A 19,729-nucleotide genomic window follows, 5' to 3' on the forward strand; every position below is an offset into this window, starting at 1 on the left:
TGGATTAATTAGCCTAGTGGCTTTACAGAGGACAGCACGGTGGTGCAGTAGTCAGCACTGTGGCCTCACAGCAAGAAGGTTCCAGGTTCCAGTCCCGGCTCCAGCACAGGATCTTTCTGTGTGGAGTCTGCATGTTCTCCCTGTTCCTGTGTGGGTTCTCTCTGGTACTCCAGCTTCCTCCCACAGTCCAAAGACATCAAGAGGGGACAAGGCTGATTGATACTCTAAATTGACCGTAGGTGTGAATGTGAGTGTGAATGGTTGTCTGTCTCTATGTGTTGGTCCTGAGATGGACTAGTGACCCGTCCAGGGTGAACCCTGCCTCTCGCTCGTTGATGCTGACTGGCAGGGCAGGGCTCCACCCCCTGCGACCCTTAACAGGAATAAGCGGAAGACAATGGATGCATTTTTCTGTTTTGTATTTGCACCCTTTATGTCCACAAGGTGGCAGTAGTATTGCTTGAAGGGCGGTAGCTGACGTAAAGGTTTACAGAGGAGGAAGAGCATGGAACCAGGAACACTGCCGGATATCCCAAAGAAGAAGAAGGAGGAATCAGCTGTTGAAGAAGTAGCTACAGGACCGTATCACTGAAAGGTAGTTTCTGACATCAAAGCGAATGTATCAAACAGTCAGCATATATATTTATGAGTCGGCATTATTAGTAGGACATATGTGAATGGAGCTAACTGTGATTATAGCCTTTGCTGGGTTGTCGTTAAGAAGCTCACATTAGCTAACCTAAGCCTGCGTGAGCTGATAGCTTAGCTTGCTAACTAATTTAGCTAGATTAGCTGGCTAACTAAGTTAATGATTAATCGTTGTGTGTTACTCACTGGTTACAGTTAACCGACACTGGGATGTAGTTGAACCCGGATAGCCGGGGTTTATTTGCGTTCGTGGACCAGCGTTCGTCCTGTTGACGCAGATGGACGCGGCTACGCTGGTTAGCCCGAAAACTATTTCATACTGTCAGTGTTGACAAGTTGCGCCAGCAGAGTAAAGCTACAAGCTAACGTTGACCACAACAACTTCTAATAGTTACCCACTGTTGACACTCCAGGTTTTCAACAAAGTCTTTCGCGTTTATTGCGAACGTTAATTTTACAAGTGGTACCGTCGCTGAGACGTCGGTGTTTCTGACTGTTGGAGCAGATTCGCGTTATAATATAAATAAATAAATTAGTTGTTTCTTTTTAACTTTTCCAGCCATGTCCGGAGCTTGTGTACAGCATTGAACGGTTTCTCACAAGTGAGCTGTGACCGAAACACATCCGCCAAGATGCCTGCAGTGTCCACCGGGGTCAAGGATTTGTACTTGTCCACGTCCCTGGGCGATCTCAACAAGAAAGCTGAAATCAAGCCAGACAAGATCAGCACCAGAAGGTACGTGTCATGTCAGTAATTCAGCTTAACAGGCATTGTAAGTTATTCAGGTGCTAAATTTAGTCACTGTGTATTTTTATTTTATTTTTATTTTTTTAACGAAAATTGAAGTATAATAACTTATAGTTTAACTGTGATCCAGCTATGTACAGAGTGCCTGCAAAATCTTCAAGACGGCTGAGGAATGTCGCCTTGACCGAGATGAGGAGAAAGCTTACGTGCTCTACATGAAGTATTTAACAGTGTATGACCTCATCAAGAAACGGCCAGACTTCAAGCAGCAACCAGTATGGTGACATTCCTGTTATCTGTATGTGAACGTTACTGAACAAGGTGATGTGTGATTCCTGATGAAAGTCCTCTATATTCCAATGCACAAAGGATTATTATCTGACCATGCTTGGGACAAACAGCTTCAAGAGAGCCATTGAAGAAGCAGAGAAGCTTGCTGAAAGCCTTAAACTCAGGTCAGGAAATGTAAATGTTTAACTTTAATAAAACATAAGTGAACACATATTAAATAGGCATATTTTACTCTACTAATCATTTGGTCTCTGAATTTCAAACAGGTATGAGGAAGTTGAGGTTCGAAAAAGACTGGAGGAGAAGGAGAGACAAGAGGAGAAGAAGCGGAGGGAGGAAATGACTGAGAAAGATGGCGGTCGAGGTTCTCCCAAACCATCATCAGCAAACAAGAAGGACAGCAAAAAGGTACAACTGTACTGTCAGATAAATGAAATACTCTCACAGTATTTCTTCAGTAAAATTCGAGTGAAAGATTCTACCATTGGGTCTTACTTTATTTATAATTGAATCGTGAGAATGTTTATGTTCTGTTACAGATTTGGCCTTTTTACTGTCTTGGAATTTGTCTGTTCTAGAGAACCTGTGAATAGGTGATGGTGACAATTTAGGGACTTCTGATGCAGCCAGGCTTCCTCCGCCTGCACTAGTTGGAGTTTACAATCTGATTAGCAAATTGAGATGAGTTATTTGACGTATCTCCAACCTGTTGTACACTTCACATAGTCAGGCGGACAAACTAAGATAAGATAAGACAAACCTTTATTGGGGAAATTGGCAACTATGAAGCTTAATTGTCATCAGAGGAATAGCAGATGGGTTATTGGATGCATTCCATCTATTTTTCTCTCCATCTGGACGTTTTAACTGCATAAACAACAGTCCAGTCAAACATGGTACAGCTTGGATTACAGACCCCTGCCTGCAGTTGTCTGTTGATGGAGGTTAGGCCTTGTTAAACCCAGTGAATGTCTATATTATGAGTGCAGTAAGAAATCAGTCTTGCTGCCTTCTCTCCTCATGGTAATATGTTGTGTTACAAGTGTACATCATTGGATTTTCTTTAAATGCCTCAGATGTAGATTGAGTTTTAGGAATTTTTTTTGTCTCACACTTCATGCTTAATTATGGGTAAATACATCTTTATTTCATGACAGTATTAATAACAGATAACCTTGAATGCCTCACCTGCAATCTAAAAGCAAAAGGAATGAACAACTGCACATATTATAGCATTTAAGGTTATTTAAAGTCAACACATTAAGATTTTTGATTCAGCTCATATGTTGTGTGTGTGTGTGGTGTGTGTGTGGTGTGTGTGTGTGTGTGTGTGTGTGTGTGTGTGTGTGTGTGTGTGTGTCAGGTAAAAGGAGAGCAGAATGAGTTGAAGAATGCAACTTCAAGAGGTGAGAACACAAAAAATGTGTAGTCTGCTCTGAAGTGTAAATGGTTGTTTAAAAAAAAAAAAAATTAGTCTGAAGCCCAGTAACATTTCAGATTTCTTCACCTATCAGCCGGTTGTGGAAAATCCAAATCTTTTTTTCCCTCTGATGGCAGCAGGGCAGACCGGTGGAATCACGGCGGAGAAACTTTTCCATATGATGAAGGATCAGACAATTACTGTAATTGTCATGGATGCCCGAAGCCAGAAGGACTTTGAGGAATCCCACATCCAGGTCCCAGCTCAGTTCTGCATCAGCGTGCCTGAAGAGGCCATCAGCCCAGGGTAAATATAGAGGGTCACCGCTGCTTGAGATTTCTCTACATTTCTCTACATTCTTTGTATTTATGCCTCCATGCCAGCAACAGCTGTGGCTGCATTGTTTTCACATTGTGAAAGCAAATCTCAGGGAATTCCTTCAGATTTGATACAAATGTTCACTTGGACTCCATGATGAACTGATTGGATTTTGGTGGTCAAAGGTCAAGGTTAGCAGATAACATGTATTCACACACTAATTATGACAACATATTCAACAATTTCCTGGCCATTATCCAGCGCTAAGTCAGTAAAACCTTCAAGGAATGATGACGACTTCAGTTTTGCCCCAAATTCTCCATTAAATTCCTACAAGTCTACAGTACATCCTGTACATTATGAGTGTGGAGAAACATGGACGTGAACAGCAGCGGGACATGTTGTTGGAAGCACACAAACATGAGCGATACTCTAGTGTTTCCTCAACTGCATCTCCACATTTAAATCCAGAATCTACGATGATGTCGTTTCCATTTCAAAGGCTTTTCCACAGGAAGGATCAAAAACTACTATGTAACCATTTAAATCTCACATTTACACACCTGTTGGGTGTCAACATGTTTTCTGTTGCTGGTTTGTCATGTTTCGTTTCAGAATCACTGTGAATCAAATTGAGGCAAAGCTGCCAGTTGTGTCCAGAGAGCACTGGAATCGGCGCGGATTTGTGGATTATATCGTCCTTTTGGACTGGTTTAATTCTGTAATGGATCTGAAACTGGGCACTACTTTGCAGAGCCTCAAAGATGCTCTTTATAAGGTATGTGTGTGTGTGTGTGTGTGTGTGTGTGTGTGTGTGTGTGTGTGTGTGTGTGTGTGTTTAGTAGTGCCCTTTGTAATGTGACTCAGCCCGTGTATGAATAACGAGTGTTCTTTTTATTCTGAGTTAAATAGTTTTGTCACTCCACAGTGGGACAGTATCACCATCCTGCGTAGTGAGCCACTGGTGCTGGAGGGGGGCTACGAGAACTGGCTGCTGTTTTACCCCATGTACACAACTAACGCTAAAGTTCGGCCCCCCAGACAGAACGTTATTAACACCCTCCCTCAGTGTGAGTATCATCAGTCCAGCAAAGTTTTTTTTTTTTTTTTAGCATTCTGGGCATTATGTGTTATTGTGTAATGTGGTGTATTTCTGAAACCAGTGTAGGTCTTATGGAAGTTGGCTTTTTTAAATGATCAAACAAATCAAGAAAGTAGAATTACACTCTGGAAGCAGAGTGTGATAAACACCTCAGACAGCAGAGAAACATTGGAATCATGACTCTTGAACAAGGCAAGATTCAGCTGAGACACCCCTCAAACTCTTGCGTATTACTCAAACGCCATAAGAGCCATCACTTCATTATCTTATGTTTTCAGAGTCAAGAGACTCCAAATAAGAAATAAGTTACAAACCCCACTTTTATGGGTCATGGCAAAGGAGGAAAAAAAGCACATCATTCGATTTCCCCCAAAACTGAGTAGGTTCCTGCTCGACCTGCTCTCCACCCCTCTACTCAAGTTTTGTGAAAGTTGGCCAAGAAGGGTTTTTTTTTTCATCTAGTGTACATGGATGATGATCAGTCTCTCAAAGATTTCTTCCTTTCTTTGGATGTTTTGGTTAGTGAACTTTAGTTACCCATCCCTGGAGGAACCAAAGCCTACAGCCCCACCTCAATTGGAACCTGAGGATAAACCTGAGCTAAAGGAGCCCCTGGTCCCCTCAGTGGTGAACGGAGTTGATCCAGCAGAAGCCCCCACACCTATAGCTCCTGTCCCCGCTGAGCGATTACCAGACACTGTTGATTCACCTATTTCTGCCTCTAAAAATCCTGATGTGGAACTGAGTAAGAAGGCACCTGTGGCAGGAGCCAAAGCCTTCCCACAGGTAATGTAATGGACTCCCAGGTGCATGTCAGCATGAGTCATTTATCTCTAACTGCCGTATGAAGGCAGCTGGACTTTGATGAGGGTCTCTTTTCACTTGTTTTGTATTTCTGTCCCAGTTTGACCGTACTAAGAAGCCTTCAGTCCGATTGTCAGACGAGGCCAAACCCAGCCTGAATTGTTCCGACAAGGACTCCAGCCAGAACGGGCCAGTGATTCCTGACCGCTCTGTCAAACCATCCTTCAACCCCAACTCTTCCTTGTCTAAAGAGGAACAAAGTCAGATTCACTTTGAGGCGGTGGCATTGATGGAGAAAGCTAAACAAGAGCAGGAAAAACGCCTCCAGGAGCGTCACCTAGAGGAGGAGAGGCGGGGGAGGGAGTTGAAGGAAAAGCTGGAAAAGGAGGAAAGCGAGAGGAAGAAAGACGAGGAGAACCGACATCAGGAGAAAAAGAGGCTGGAAAGACAGAAGGCTGAGGAAGAGGAGGATAAAGAGAACAGGGTGTGGGATGAGAAAGAGAGGAGGGGAAAAGAGCAGAACTCTGAGACTCCCTCTAAGAGCATGTCTCTGGACTCGCCTGCTCCCAACCATATTGTCAGTGAAATAAAGGTGAGTACTCAACCTTATCAGTGCTGTTGTCCCTGCCCCCGTGATGATGGGAATGCGTATAAACACCAGTGCTCCAGCTTTTAGTGACGTGTGTGTGTTCCACAGAGGGAGCCACTGACCAGAGCCAGAAGTGAAGAAATGGGTCGGAGCGTACCAGGCCTGCCCGATGGTTGGATGAAGGTACCACATATGTATTCAAGAGAAACAGTTCCTGTACCAGAGACTATTTCTGGGTCTGATTGTTTTTGACTACCTACCTAATCCTGATGTCCTCTCTCATTTCGACTAGTTCCTCGACACTGTCACCGGAACCTACCGATACTACCACTCCCCAACCAACCGCGTCCACCTGTACCCTCCTGAGGTCACTGTTCCTCAGACCCCACCCTCAACGCCGCCAACAGTCAAACAGAAGCAGCCTCGACCGGCTGACCCAGACCCCAACCGTGATCGAGAGCAGGAGCGTGAACAGTCCAAGTTGAAACGCTCCTACTCTTCCCCTGACATCAGCCAGGACTTAAGAGAGGAAGCCCAGAAGAAGCCCGCTGCACCGACCACTCCTGCTACCACGCCCACCATCAACAGAGAGACCAAGTTAGTTGTTTCATGAGCAATTAAGCAGGACCCTTGTAAAACATCAGGGGAATACAGATACATTTTACAGATGGTCTCATCAAAGGTCATGCATACCAGGGCACAGGACACGTTAATAAAGTGAATTAAATTACATTTAAGTTGAAGTGACATTTGTCATTAGTGTACAGGTGTTTACTACAAGATCTTTGCTCTACAGCTGATTCATTAAACATAGACTCAGCAGATACCAGTGAGGGTTGCTAACCCAAGTTTACCCAAGTTGCACCGTGTCCATACAGCACTGAAGGCTGTTCCTAGACCCCATTCCAGCTGAGCTTGGTCTACTTGCATGCCTTCCACCATATTTCCTTTTGTCTTTGTATGGTCAATAAGTTTTCGTTCATCCTGTCTGTCTTCAGACCTGCCACTGCTAAAGTTTTATCTAAAGTGGAGATTGCACGACCTTCAGCTGCTAAGATCCGCCACCTGAATCCTACATTTGGAGGTCTGGGTGCATCCTTGACAGGACTTCGGAACCTCGGCAACACGTGCTACATGAACTCCATCCTGCAGTGTCTGTGCAACACTCCTGCCATGGCTGATTACTTCAACAACAATTATTATCTGGAGGACATCAACAGGTCAGCACCAAGATGAGAGGAATCAGCAAGGAAAGTGGGGAGATGATGGAGGCATTTAACATGTCTGTTACTTTTCGTGTCCTCTGGCAGGTCCAACATCCTCGGGCATAAAGGTGAAGTGGCAGAGGAGTTTGGTGTCATCATGAAAGCTCTGTGGGCTGGCTTGTACAAGTGCATCAGTCCTCGGGAATTCAAGATCACCATCGGCAAGATCAACGACCAGTTTGCTAGCTATGACCAGCAGGACTCTCAGGAGCTGCTGCTGTTCCTAATGGATGGGCTCCATGAGGACCTCAACAAGGTAGTGCATACGCTGGATACTGACTGCTAGGATAGAACAACCAGCATGGTATGAAATGTTCAAGTATTTATGTGATAGGAGCAAAAAAACATTTTCATGTTTATGCTGGCTCCAACTGAAATATCAAGTAATTATCGAGTAATTTCATTCCTTCCAACCATGGCTCACTGAGACTCGTCTTCTTCTGCCCTGTATGTTGTTGTACATTAACCTTTAATCATAAAACATAGTCTTTTATCATTTTCCTTCTTTCTTTTTTTTCACTGGGTTTCATTTTGATGGCAAATTAGAGAGTAAGTAAATAGCTGTGTGTCCTTGATCCCCCTGCAGCAGTGTGAGTGTGCCGTGTCTGCATCTGTCTGGTCTGATGCTCCGTCAGAACCTCTGCATGTAGACCCAAGACATGCCTCATCGCCTGTATCAACTGATTTTACTGGCTCCATGTGCATTTCAATGTGGGAGATATCTAGATGTATCAGAATATGGAAATCCAATTATTTCATAGCTTGAAATTTCTTTTCTCCATTACAGAAATTGTTAAAATATCAAATTATCATCTTCTAGCCATCAGGCAGCTGGGTGATAATACCATGGTGACTGTCTCTGGTCGACCGTGAGTACACTAAGCGCACCCGCATGTTACTTTGAGGCTATTTACTCGGCTGGATATTAGGAATGTATATTATAAAGGAAAAATCTGGTATTTTTCAATCTATTTTCCTTTGTGTTTGAGTTGCAATGGTTGAGGGGCAAAAGCTATTTGAATTGTTGTAATATTGGGTGAGAACGCTATGACCTGCAACCTCCAAACAGCTGCAGCTAGCTTAGCTCGTCAAGCATCAGTGTTCATCCACTAAAAGAGCTTGTTTTTGTCTCGTATGCACTCAAATTGTTATCGGCAGTTGTATGACAACATCATTTAGGGGACTCTCCACAGACACATGTGTCTAATATATAGCTGAAGTCTCATGTACCTACTCAGTTGATTGTTTCCCATGATTCCTCTGGTCCCGGGGGGTGAGATCCACTGACACAGTGACAGTGGTGCGTAGTGTCAAACTGTCATCACTGCTGGAGTCTTCCCAGTACAGCTGTTCTACCTCTGTGGTCCCTGGATCAGAGCGGCCGCATCTGATTCAAACTCCCCATTTATTTCTCCCACGACTCTCTTGTCTCTCAGGTCTAGTTAACTCAAATGAATATGGACTGAAGCACTGAATAAATTATTTGTAGCAAATCCTCTAGTTCCCAGGCAAACAGATGCTAACCTCGGATAAGTTTCTGACTGGGAAACTTAAACGAAAAGAATTTTTTTGGGATCCTTACAAACGATGTGGTCACACGCCATAAGTAAGATCTAAGTGATCAAAAGGAGCACTTAGTGGATGGACTATGATGTGAACATTATAGACACAACCTGATTGCTGGTGAGGGATGAGCATTAAGAGCAGAAATGCTAGTCGGTAATCACTATTTACACAGGTGGACAAAATTATTGGTTGCCCTCCATTAAAAAAAGAAAAACCCGCAATGGTCACTGAAATCACTTGAAACTGATAAAAGTGATTATAAATAGAAATTTACTGAAAATTAACGAATTAAAGTCAGACGTTGCTTCTGGAGAAAAACAATGGCACCCCTTGAGAAGATTGAACATAATTTGACTGAAGGACATGTAAAACTAAGGTGTGTCCTGTAATTAGCATCACAGGTGCCTTCAGACCTGCGATCAGTCCGCGAGACTGAACATGGACCCCAGAAAGCTGAGGGGAGAGTTGACTCAGAGATTAGGAGAGAGTTCCAGACAAGCATGTTAAAGGTAGAGGCTATCAGACCGTCTCCAAGCAGCTTGATGCTCCCTTGACTACAGTTGCACATATTATTCAGAAGTTTAAGGTCCAGGTCGGGACCGTAGCCAACATCCCTGGATGCGACTGCAAGAGGAACATTGATGACAGATCGAAGAGGTGGAGAATATGAATGGTAACCAAAGAGCCCAGAAACAATTCCAGATGAATTAGAGGTGAACTCCAAGGTCGGTGTGCATCCGTGTCAGATCACACCATCTGTCGCTGTTTGAGCCAAAGTGGATCAGTAGGACACAACGAGGAAGACACTGTTGAAAGCAAATCATAAGGCGAAACTGGAATTTGCCAAAATGCATACTGACAGACCACAAAGCTTCTGGGAGGAAGTCCTTTGAACAGATGAGAAAGAACTGGAGCTTTTTAGCATGTCACATCAGCTCTTTGTTGACACACACACACACACACACACACACACGAAGCATGCAGCGTAGGGAACGCGGAGGCTCGCTTATGTTCTGGGGCTGCTTGGCTGCATCTGTCAAGGGTGTCTTGAATCTGTGCAGGGTACAATGAAATCTCTCAACTACCAAGGCACTCTGGGGCAAAATGTGCTGCCCGGTGTCAGAAAGCTTGGTCAGTGGCAGGTCATGGGTCCTCCAACAGGATTGTAACCCAGAACACCCGAGAATGGCTAAGAACAGAACATTGTGCTGTTCTGAAGGGCCTTAAATGAGCCCTGATCTAACTCCAATTGAACATCCGTGGAAGAAGCTGAAACATGCAGTCGGGAGAAGGTACTCTTCAAAGCTGAGACAGCTGGAGCAGTTTGCCCCCCAGGAGTGGGCCTAAATACCTGTGGACAGGTCCTGAAGTCTCATTGAGAGTTACAGTAATCACGTGATCGCCTCAGACGGCTGTGCAACAAAATATCACGTCGAGGATACCATCCTTTTTGTCCAGGCCAGTTACACTACTTTGTTACTTAAAGGGATATTTTTAAAACCACATTTTCAAAAGCAACGTCTGATTTTCATTATTTAATTTTCAAGAAATTTCTATTTATTATTCCTTTTGTCATTTTCAAGTTATTTCACTGACCATTGTGGGATTGTCTTTCCTTAACGTAAGGGTACCCCCCCCCCCCCTCCACACACACACACACACACTCTAGAAATATCTAGTTTCTCCTGCACACAAGCCTCTTTCATCGCGGATTCTATAATGGTCTGGTTCAGAAAACAGCTGAACTGTTAATGAACACGCCACAAACATTTACCTGCTTGGTGGTGTCGTCACCAGACGGCAACAAAACAAAGATGTCAAGACAAGTCACCAATACTCGGATCATCAGTCTGATGTGTAATATTGAATGAATATCAGAAAGTCATGAGCCTTCCCTATTGCTGGTTATTGCTTTCTCCCTCAGTATATGAATGATTCCTATCATTTTTGGCCCTCCAGTAACACATGGGATAGTAGGGCCCTGACTGAAAAATAATGTAATTTTTCTTTTACCTGATGATGTGCATTTCTCATGACAAACTTCACATCTCATCACATCCCTCTTGTGTGATGTTCTGACCCATCCACCATCAGTCTGGTCCCGTCCTGGATGAGAGCAGTTCTGAGATTCAACTGGATATCTTTGAAGTGCATGAAAATGAGCCCATTAGAGAGTAGATATAGATTGAAACTCAAATATGTAGTTTATCGTGACACAGCATTTTATTTTGCTCATGATCAGTAAGGTCTGTATTCACCATTGATGATTTTGTGTTCGTGGTGTTATGAAGGCAGGTGTCATTGAGGCCTGAACTGTTGTTTGCTGCGTGCAATCATATCGCTTCTTTATCTCTGTTGTCAGGCAGACAACAGGAAAAGGTACAAAGAGGAGGAAAATGACCATCTGGATGATCAGACGGCAGCGGACCTGGCCTGGAGCAAACACAAGCTTCTGAATGAGTCCATCATCGTAGCTTTATTCCAGGGTCAGTTCAAGTCCACGGTGCAGTGTCAGACCTGCCACCGCAAGTCACGCACCTTTGAGACCTTCATGTACTTGTCACTGCCTCTGGCCTCCACCAGCAAGTGCTCCCTGCAGGTCGGTCCAACAACTTCTCATGTGTCTAATGTCTTTGCTCAGCAATGAAAGGTTTTATTGATCAGCTTAAACTTTAACCAGTAGCGATCCTTAGAAATCTGCTCAGACCCCCCCTCACGCAGCTCAGGACAGATGGACCTGGTATGCTTTGTCAAATGTGGCCGTACTCCGCATTGCAGGACTGTCTGAGGCTGTTCTCCAAGGAGGAGAGGCTCACTGACAACAACAAGGTGTTCTGCAGACACTGCAAAGCTCACAGAGATTCTACCAAGAAGCTGGAGATCTGGAAGGTTCCCCCCATCATGCTGGTGCACCTGAAACGGTCTGTAGCCATGATGGGTGTAAAAACAAACAAAACAAAACAAAAAAATTCACAAGTCCATGTCTTTGTTGTTTTTTTGTTTTTTTTGGCCAGCTTTTAATTCAATTATCTATTGTCAACATTATCTTATCCTCTGCAGAAATGGTTCTTCTTTTAACGTCTTGCATGATACATTGATGCCCCAATTGCTGTTCAACAAAGAAGAAACAGTTTATTTGTTGAATGGAGGATTCTTGCCTCCAAAGACACATGAGAACACGATTTCAGCCGGCTGGTGTTTAATGTACTGTGCTGCTTGTGTTTGGGGCAGCTTCTCCTATGAGGGCCGATGGAAACAGAAGCTGCAGACATCTGTTGACTTTCCCCTAGATGGTCTGGACCTTGCCCAGTATGTGATCGGACCCAAGCAGAACCTGAAGAAATACAACCTTTACGGAGTTTCTGTAAGTAGACAATCAGCTGAATGGATGGGATTCTTCACCTGCCAGCACCGCAGTGATCGTAGTATTGCAGAATTATGAATAATGTTTATAGCAGGATGTTTTGATGTGTTTGTTCAGCACATAGTAAAAACTTCAACTATTAAATCCTAAGATTATCAAGGTGGACGTAACCCTCTGTCTTTTTACCTCCAGAACCACTATGGGGGTTTGGATGGCGGCCATTACACTGCCTACTGTAAGAACAGCATCAAACAGCGCTGGTACAAGTTTGATGATCATGAGGTTTCAGACATCTCCACCTCCTCTGTCAAGTCCTCCGCCGCCTACATTTTGTTTTACTCCACCCTGTGATGGAGCTGCAGGACAGGAAGAAAATCCACTCCACCAGAGCAGCCACACTCCGGCCTAGAGGTTGTTGCTTTGTTCTTTTTAAAGCCACAGCTCGAACTACCTGGTGCTCGTAGTTGATGGTTATGTAGACGTGTGCACAGGGGCATACTTGAGCGAGCGACCCGTCTACCAGATTGGAGGAGGGTGCAGGCTTTAGCTGCGTGCTAGAGAGCCCTGTAGCTGTTCATATTACTGATCATCCAGAGGCTAACCAGCTGCTTCTCTCACCTTGATGGTCATTTGTAGGGCTCAGAGCTGCTTCAGACGCCCCTCGCTCCTCACTCATTGCTCAGCGTGGACTGCTCCACAGCAGAACTGACCCTCAGCTTTCTCAGACTGTCTACACACACTTAACAGTTAGATGGCATGTATATACCTACTAATGCTGATATTGCACACTCTAAATCTATACTCGTGACATAGAGAGAGACACACACAGAAAGGTGTTTATCTGTTAAGTGACCAAATTTTGTTTTGTTTTGGGTTTTTTTTTTAAGTAGCAGCCGTTATATCATCACAGTCATCACCCTGTTCATGAGGACAAACCCCGGCCTCCAGAGGTTGAATTCTTAAGCCCTCCTAGGTTTAACCTGATCTTTAAGGGGGACCGATTGTGCTTTTATCTTCTAATTTAGTGTTTTGGCCAAAGTTGCAAATAAAAAGTATTCCCTGTGAGCAAAATCTTCTAAAGGCCTGTCACGGTGACAACACGCCCGTAGAGCACCAGGATGCTGCCCCTCCTGAAGTTCTGAGGAAAGTGGACTTTTAGGAAAGGGGGATGTAAGATATGATGTTTCAAAACTGAAGCTACAAAATGTCCCTGGGTCAAAATGTATTGGCACACAAATGAGCAAAATAGATCCCCTTTAATGTGATGGGAGAGCCTGTGAGTAGTTAATTTGCATATTTCTGAAGAAAAGGAGGTTGTTGCTTGTTCATATTAGCCACATTCTTGCACTTCCGCAGTATGCAATCAGTTTCAGTTAATGTAGAACTCTCAACTACTTACTGTACAGTAATAGTAGGAATGCTTGCGAGCGACGCTGAGGGTCTCGTCCCTGGCCCGGCCAGTCACAGACCATCCTAACTGCTTCTGTAACATTGCCTGTAGTATTTTATTTCTCCATGCCAGTGAAGCTGGTTTGAAAGGTTTGGAAGAGGCTGGAATTCACACTTCTGATTATTTTCTGTCTTCACTACTCACCTGGGAGAATATTTGAGCAGTAAGGGCAGAGTTGATTAATTCTCCTTTGTGAGCGTGGTAGTATCAACACTTGCTGACTGAAAGGAGCAAGCACAAAGTCGACTGATATTTCTCCTGAAGCGGACCAGAGGTCAGAGGCGGCGGGATTGGACACACTACTTCCTATATTTTTCTTGCCTCGCATGAGATTAGAAACTTTTATTTTCATGTACCTGTTGATTTCATTCCTTAATGCTCTAAAGATATAACGTATATTAACCTCAAACAATTCCTATGTATTTATTAAAATGGCTTCAAATTTGTGTTTGTGTCTAAATGACTCGATGAGGAACTGCCGTGACTTTTAAGGTGGACGTTCTTGTCTTTATGGAACTTTTACAGTGGGTTTTCCAGGTGTCAGTGGGAGGGAATTACAGTAAAAATAACAGTATTCATGTATCACATGCCCACACACACCATGTGTGACAAACAAGAGGGAGGCAGCGTATCTGTGGGCGGTCTGTCTGCCTCATTCTTGTTTTACACGCTCCACATCTTAGGGAACGCTTGTCTGATTGTTGTTGGTTTTTCCTCTCACATTTGGCACAAACGTCCAATGAGACTGAAGCACCAACCTGGGGTCCTGGGTGGTCAAAGCTGAATGTCACCTCATGAATGCTTACCTCAGGAGCGCCTGGAGGACACTTCAATGAATGTGCTACCAATGCCCACTGGGACTCTGACATAACTAGTTTGGTGACACATTCGTTTCCAACCGTAATGCAGTGTTGCTTATTTTGCATGAAGTTAACAGACTACAACACATGAGGGTCTCTGCTACTACACAATGGATCTGGTCCTGGATCAGCCCGAGGTTGGCTGCTGAAGCATGGAGCAGGTGTCCTCAACGTCAGGAGTTCCCCAGTGCTACGGTGCCGTGGATGACGACTGATGTTGAACCACTAACAGACTGGTCTCTGTTACCCTGGTTCACTATCTTGAGTTTCAATGTAGTTCATCCCCCATGATTTCAGCAGGCAAAGTATTGTTGAAGCATTCCTAAGAACACAAGTTACGGGCCTTCGTGTATTTTTAATAATTATATAAAAGAGCAGGAAGTCACTCAAGTCGAGATGGTTTAATCACATGTAACCGAACCGAAGAAGTCAGGCCTTTTACCTGATGACCTCAGAGTCCAAGGAGCTTTGGTTTTTGGAAGTGTTTGCGGCTGTACAGCAGTATGTAGGCGTCTGGAGACTGTACCAGCTCGCCTGGGACCTCGTTGACCGCAGAGTCATCAAAGCAGTGCCATGTCTGGGTCAGGGTGCTGCGGCACAGCGCCGTGTAGTGACCCATGTTCAGATGACCTGCGTGGTTCTAAATATACAAGTCAAAACAGATCACAATCAAATCAGGGTTCATGTGGTCATGAAAAACCTGGAAATATTAGTGAGTTAGGAAATGGAAATTGTAAGTCCTGGAAAAAAGTTTTTGAAAAATAAAACCAGAACTATTGTGAACAACATGGAAATTTGCTTCACACCTGCCTGCATATTGGACTGGGGTTCGATCAAGATCCAAAGGCAAATGTCTGATCAAGCATTGATGTACTGATATATGTCATATATGTGGGTAGTTAGCATGAATGATATCTAATATTTTACATTATTTGGTCAAAATGACTTCAAACCCTAACATGCAGGAACGTCTTGACCTGCTGATGCACATCTATGTTAATCTCATCTGTCTGTCATGAGATCTGCAGCTCATCTGTGTGAGTTCACGTTTGCAGCAAGCGGGTGTTTGCTTCCTCACCACAACAGCATATAGACGGTATGAGGAGAAAGAGGACTCCTGTGCTGGGCTGGATAGAAATGGAGTGAGGTCGAGCTTCATGGGGAACGCAACACGAGTCTTCAGTTTTACCTGACTCCGCCCCTTACAGCCGAACCTGCAGCAGGGAGAAGCTCAGTCTCAGCGTCAGTTCTCCAGACTCTCCAGGGTGCAACTTCAAGCTTCACTTCATCTCAACAGCATAAAGAGTGGACGTATTAAATGATAATGATTCATAGCTTTGTGCTTGATCATTAACCACCCATCAGCTTTACTTCTTTCCTTCTTTTTTTAATCTCAGTTTTCAGGCGTCTGCTGCCTCTCATCAACAAACGGTTCCTGCTCACATGACTGATGCTTCACTTTTAGCCATGAAACTCAGCTGCTGCAGCGCTCCAGACTAAAACTCAGGCCTGCATCATCAAGGTTTGTGCTTTCATAAGTGAAGGCCAACTGTAGTCTCTGTAGGTGACCGCTGGCTGTAGGCGCAGTTCTGTTTCTACACACCGTTTCAGGTGCAGCGTAAGGATTTCAGGAGGTTTATCCAGACAGGTGAGGACCGCCGTTTCTCTCCTCAGGCCACAGACTGGACACAGCATCTGCTCCCCTCCGGTCAGGATGGTCTGATCAAAGAACAGAGACAGGCAGTCCTGCAAAGGATAAACGCACATGGGGGTCAAGGCCTGGGTGTCGAAGGTGCAGCTATGCATAAATACAGCAGGCCTACATGGATGGAGCACTTGATGATGTCTGCTGGGATGGGTAAGGACAGCACGGTGAAGCTCTGCCTGCTGTGTGTCTGGTGGTCACAGTGCATGCAGATGGTTGTGGAGTCCAGCTGGCCCTCAAACAGGCGGGAGATGATGGTGGGCTCCCCCACTGCAGCGCAGTTCCTCTCCTGTGGCTTTGACAAGTGGGCGTGGCGCCTTCCAACCTTAAAACAAACAAAGACAATCACTCTCTCTGTCTAACTTGTCTTCTTCTCCGGAGCCTTTGGGCTCCCCTCATCCCAGATCCTGGGTGCTGCTGGAGGAGACTGCAGACCTGAAGAGGCTCAAGCTGCCACCCGTAGCTCCACCCGCTCACGTCCCCGTCTGTCCATCAGTCTCTTCCCTTTCTCTCTCTCTTTATCTCTGTCCCACTCTTTCCTTCTGCATAAATGTCTTCCACCATAATCTGTCTTCGTCTCTGCCCTGCTCTCCTGCTCTCACCCCCCCCCCCCCCCCAACCGGTCAAAGCAGAAGGCCGTCCCCACTGATCCTGGATCTGCTCCACGTTCCTGCCTGTTAAAAGGAAGGTTTTGGTCGCTGCTGTTGCAGGATGTGCTTGCTGATGGAGAATTATTGGGTGTAGATTCATTGAAGGAGTGAGGTACTGGACCTGCTCTACTTGTGAAGAGTCATGAGATAACTTTGGTTGTGATTTGACGCCAGACAAATAAAACTGACTTGACTTAAAGTGGGTTAGTTGTCACAGAGATGCCCACTTTGATAGAGGTCACGGCACCTTCTTGAGGTCATCATGGAGCACGTTGAGGAGGAAGAGCAGTAGTTCCTGGGCATCCTGCTGGGAGTGGTTGTTGAACTGGGGAAGGAAGGAGCACAGCACTGACCTGGCTTCCACAGGAGCACAGCTGGAGCTCCTCCCCAGCCACATCTCCTCCAGCAGGCGCACTAACACCTGGGCCAACTGGCATTTGGACCTGCATGAACAGACATTAGATCATTGGAGAAAACAAGGACATGAGAGAACCGCGTGTTGTCTGTCTCACCGTGATAGCTGTTTGCGGGTATTCTGATTAAGAAGATGCTCCACTAGAGGCACAGTGGAGCAGAAGCACTGTAGCACAGCATTAAAGTAGCAGGAGTTTCCTGAGTTGTCCAAACCGCACACGCCAGGCCGGTCCCACGCCTGCAGCCTCACCACAGAGCTGAATCCTTGGCAGTCAGTGTCCCCCTGACTGCTGCTGTGAGCGTTTCTCCTGCAGGAGGATTCACACCAAATACAACCGTCTGCTCACTACGATCTCAGGCAGCCAGAACATCCAGCAATAATGTCCAGAGATAGATCACTTATAAATCCTAACTCTTAAATGCTGTTGATATATTGGAGGTTTTCTCTGTCTGACGTAAGTTTGATGTCTTTAGGTTGAGTCAGGTGTGTTGATATTTCAGGTGCCTTGATGACATCCTGAGGCTTTTTGAAAGGTGCTTTAGAGAGCTGAGAGGATTCGCCACTTTAAGATGACACTTTATTGATCCCCACTGGGGAAACTCAAATTTGTTGTTCACTTTGTTAATGAGAAACCCAGATTGAAAGGTTTCAGCTGAGTTTGATCCCCGCTGTACATTTTCTTGATATGTGGGTCAAATAGAGGGAAATTTGGGCCTCAGGAGGAGACACATCCTCAGGTTCTCTCACTTCCAGTACGACACAAAACCTTTTAGCGCGCGAGCGAGCGAGGGAAGATTATAATGAACTCTTTCAAAATCACAATCTGACTTAAAGTTAAAACAGTAAAAAAGAACAAGAAGTTCTCTGCTGCATGCATTACTACCTATACTCCTAAAGCCTATTTGAGTAAAAAAAAATACTATTGTGAAACACTGGGTTTTAACATCTGATGGCCCTGAGACCAAGCATGATGTTGAAAATGAGTTGTTACAACAACAATATTAGACAAGAAGCTGCTTGGTCGCCCTCTTCTTTTGCTCCGTGTATACAACACTTCAAATTTCCTGTAGGAATTTAAATTTTACGAATTGTGATATCTGATTTATTACATAACTCTCTCATAATCACAATCCAACCTTTTCCGGTTGTGTGCACTGTATAAAACTAAATAAAAATGTGTGGGTAAAGATAACTACATACTCTGCTTGACTGAGATCTCGCAAAAGTAGAGTTTTTCCCAACCTTCCAGGGCTCCGTAGGGTCAGGACCGACCTGTGCTTTGTCAGGCTTGTTTCTCGGTAGGAGCTGCTGCCCAGCTGCGGCAGGGCGGGCGCGCTCAGGCTGTTCTCCATCGCCATCTGAGAGGTCAGAGACCTGGTGAACTCCATCAGGCGAATGTGGCGGCCTGAGCTCTGCAGGGTGTGCAACACAAAAGTATTGATGCAGATCATGTGCAGCGTTGTCCAGAAGCCAGGGGTAAACATATCGACCCCTGACCCCTTCAGGTCTGACACAGGGAACAGAGCTGGTCCGGCCCAGCCCTGTAGATGAGCTGTGAGCTGGGATGGCAAATCTCCAGAGACCCGTTGGTGCTTTGGCATCACTGGCGGAGATGATTCAGAGCCCACAGTTGGAACGAACTGAACGTTGATCCCTAAGTGAGAGAAGAAGTGGTTGAGTTTTCCCTCCATCCACGCAGAGCTGTCCAGCTGGACCAGGTGCTGCAGGCTGTTGAAGGGTCTCAGCAGGTGGCCCACTACCTGAGCAACTACAGGCTTCCTGCTTCCCCTCTGGAGCAGCTCTGGACAGTAGAAGAACATGTTACAGATGAAGCCTGAGCTCAAATCACACAGGAGGGCGAGATGAAGAGGGCAAGGAGCCTGCTGGTAGCTCAGTCTGTACTTCTTCACGGCCAGGTTCTGACCCGGTGTGTACAGGGCCTGGTAGCGCCTGGTGAAGTGCCGACTAAGCGCAGACAAGACTTCCTGCTTATCTCCGTCCTCTAATCTGGTCAGGGACAGCAGGCTGGTTTGGAAGCTGTTTCTCTTCAAGACCCCCTGCCACCCATCCAGTTTAAGGGTCAGCTCAGCGCCAAAGCATCCGTTCTCTCCCACAGACAGACCACTCTGCAGTACGACTGAGAACCACGTCAACATATCGGCATACACCTCCTCAGAGACATCTTTGCTCTGCTCCCTGATCTGGCTGTATGACGGACGGCTAGCCCCTGCCTTCCCTCCAGCAGCCCTCCTCGTCAGCTCCTGGATAACTTCCCGGTCCAGCACCTCCAGCAGGAGCTCTCTGGCTGTGTGGTAAACGTGGTACGCCAGGCCGATCTGGACCCTGGTGAGAGGCTTCACTTTTTTGGTCCTGAAGATGTTTGGCAGACACAATCTGTCTGTCTGGGAGTCCCCATGCAGCTCCTCCACTAGATGGCATTCCTCTGACGTCCAGGTGCACTCCCGCACTGTCAGAGCCTTGGCCTTCATCTCAGCCTCCTGCTTTGTCTAAGAAGAAGTCATGTGAAGATAGCG

The 19,729-nt window shown here is 45.4% G+C and overlaps 2 protein-coding genes across 4 annotated transcripts; one reads left to right on the top strand and one right to left on the bottom strand.

Annotated features, from left to right (window-relative positions):
- The first annotated feature begins 443 nt into the window (after nucleotides 1-443).
- Nucleotides 444-14,011, top strand: usp8 (ubiquitin specific peptidase 8). 3 transcript variants are annotated; one of them, XM_086225436.1, is made up of 19 exons: nucleotides 444-595; nucleotides 1,208-1,384; nucleotides 1,527-1,671; nucleotides 1,766-1,851; nucleotides 1,954-2,095; nucleotides 3,051-3,093; nucleotides 3,245-3,413; nucleotides 4,041-4,203; nucleotides 4,354-4,495; nucleotides 5,051-5,313; nucleotides 5,432-5,923; nucleotides 6,029-6,103; nucleotides 6,213-6,517; nucleotides 6,919-7,140; nucleotides 7,231-7,444; nucleotides 11,114-11,350; nucleotides 11,530-11,672; nucleotides 11,983-12,115; nucleotides 12,308-14,011. In XM_086225436.1, exons 2-19 carry the CDS (start codon nucleotides 1,281-1,283, stop codon nucleotides 12,464-12,466), a joined length of 3,237 nt encoding a protein of 1,078 aa, XP_086081562.1. In that variant the 5' UTR covers nucleotides 444-595; nucleotides 1,208-1,280; the 3' UTR covers nucleotides 12,467-14,011. The 3 variants fall into 3 exon arrangements, with proteins under 3 accessions (XP_086081562.1, XP_086081572.1, XP_086081580.1); XM_086225446.1 differs by having other exon boundaries at nucleotides 7,231-7,441; XM_086225454.1 differs by having other exon boundaries at nucleotides 3,248-3,413.
- Nucleotides 14,012-14,876: 865 nt separating this feature from the next.
- LOC147268960 (uncharacterized) lies at nucleotides 14,877-19,684 on the bottom strand. The gene is made up of 7 exons (XM_086193451.1): nucleotides 18,468-19,684; nucleotides 17,293-17,502; nucleotides 17,028-17,223; nucleotides 16,249-16,455; nucleotides 16,029-16,171; nucleotides 15,504-15,639; nucleotides 14,877-15,065 (listed from the first exon to the last, which is right to left on the bottom strand). The coding sequence occupies exons 1-7, from the start codon at nucleotides 19,682-19,684 to the stop codon at nucleotides 14,877-14,879; spliced, it is 2,298 nt and encodes a 765-aa protein (XP_086049577.1).
- Between the last annotated feature and the right edge of the window lie 45 nt (nucleotides 19,685-19,729).

This window comes from Aulostomus chinensis, chromosome 2 (genome assembly GCF_037954235.1).
Source record: "Aulostomus chinensis isolate RoL2024-O1b breed Wild chromosome 2, RoL_Achi_v1.0, whole genome shotgun sequence".
Classification (NCBI taxonomy): domain Eukaryota; kingdom Metazoa; phylum Chordata; class Actinopteri; order Syngnathiformes; family Aulostomidae; genus Aulostomus; species Aulostomus chinensis.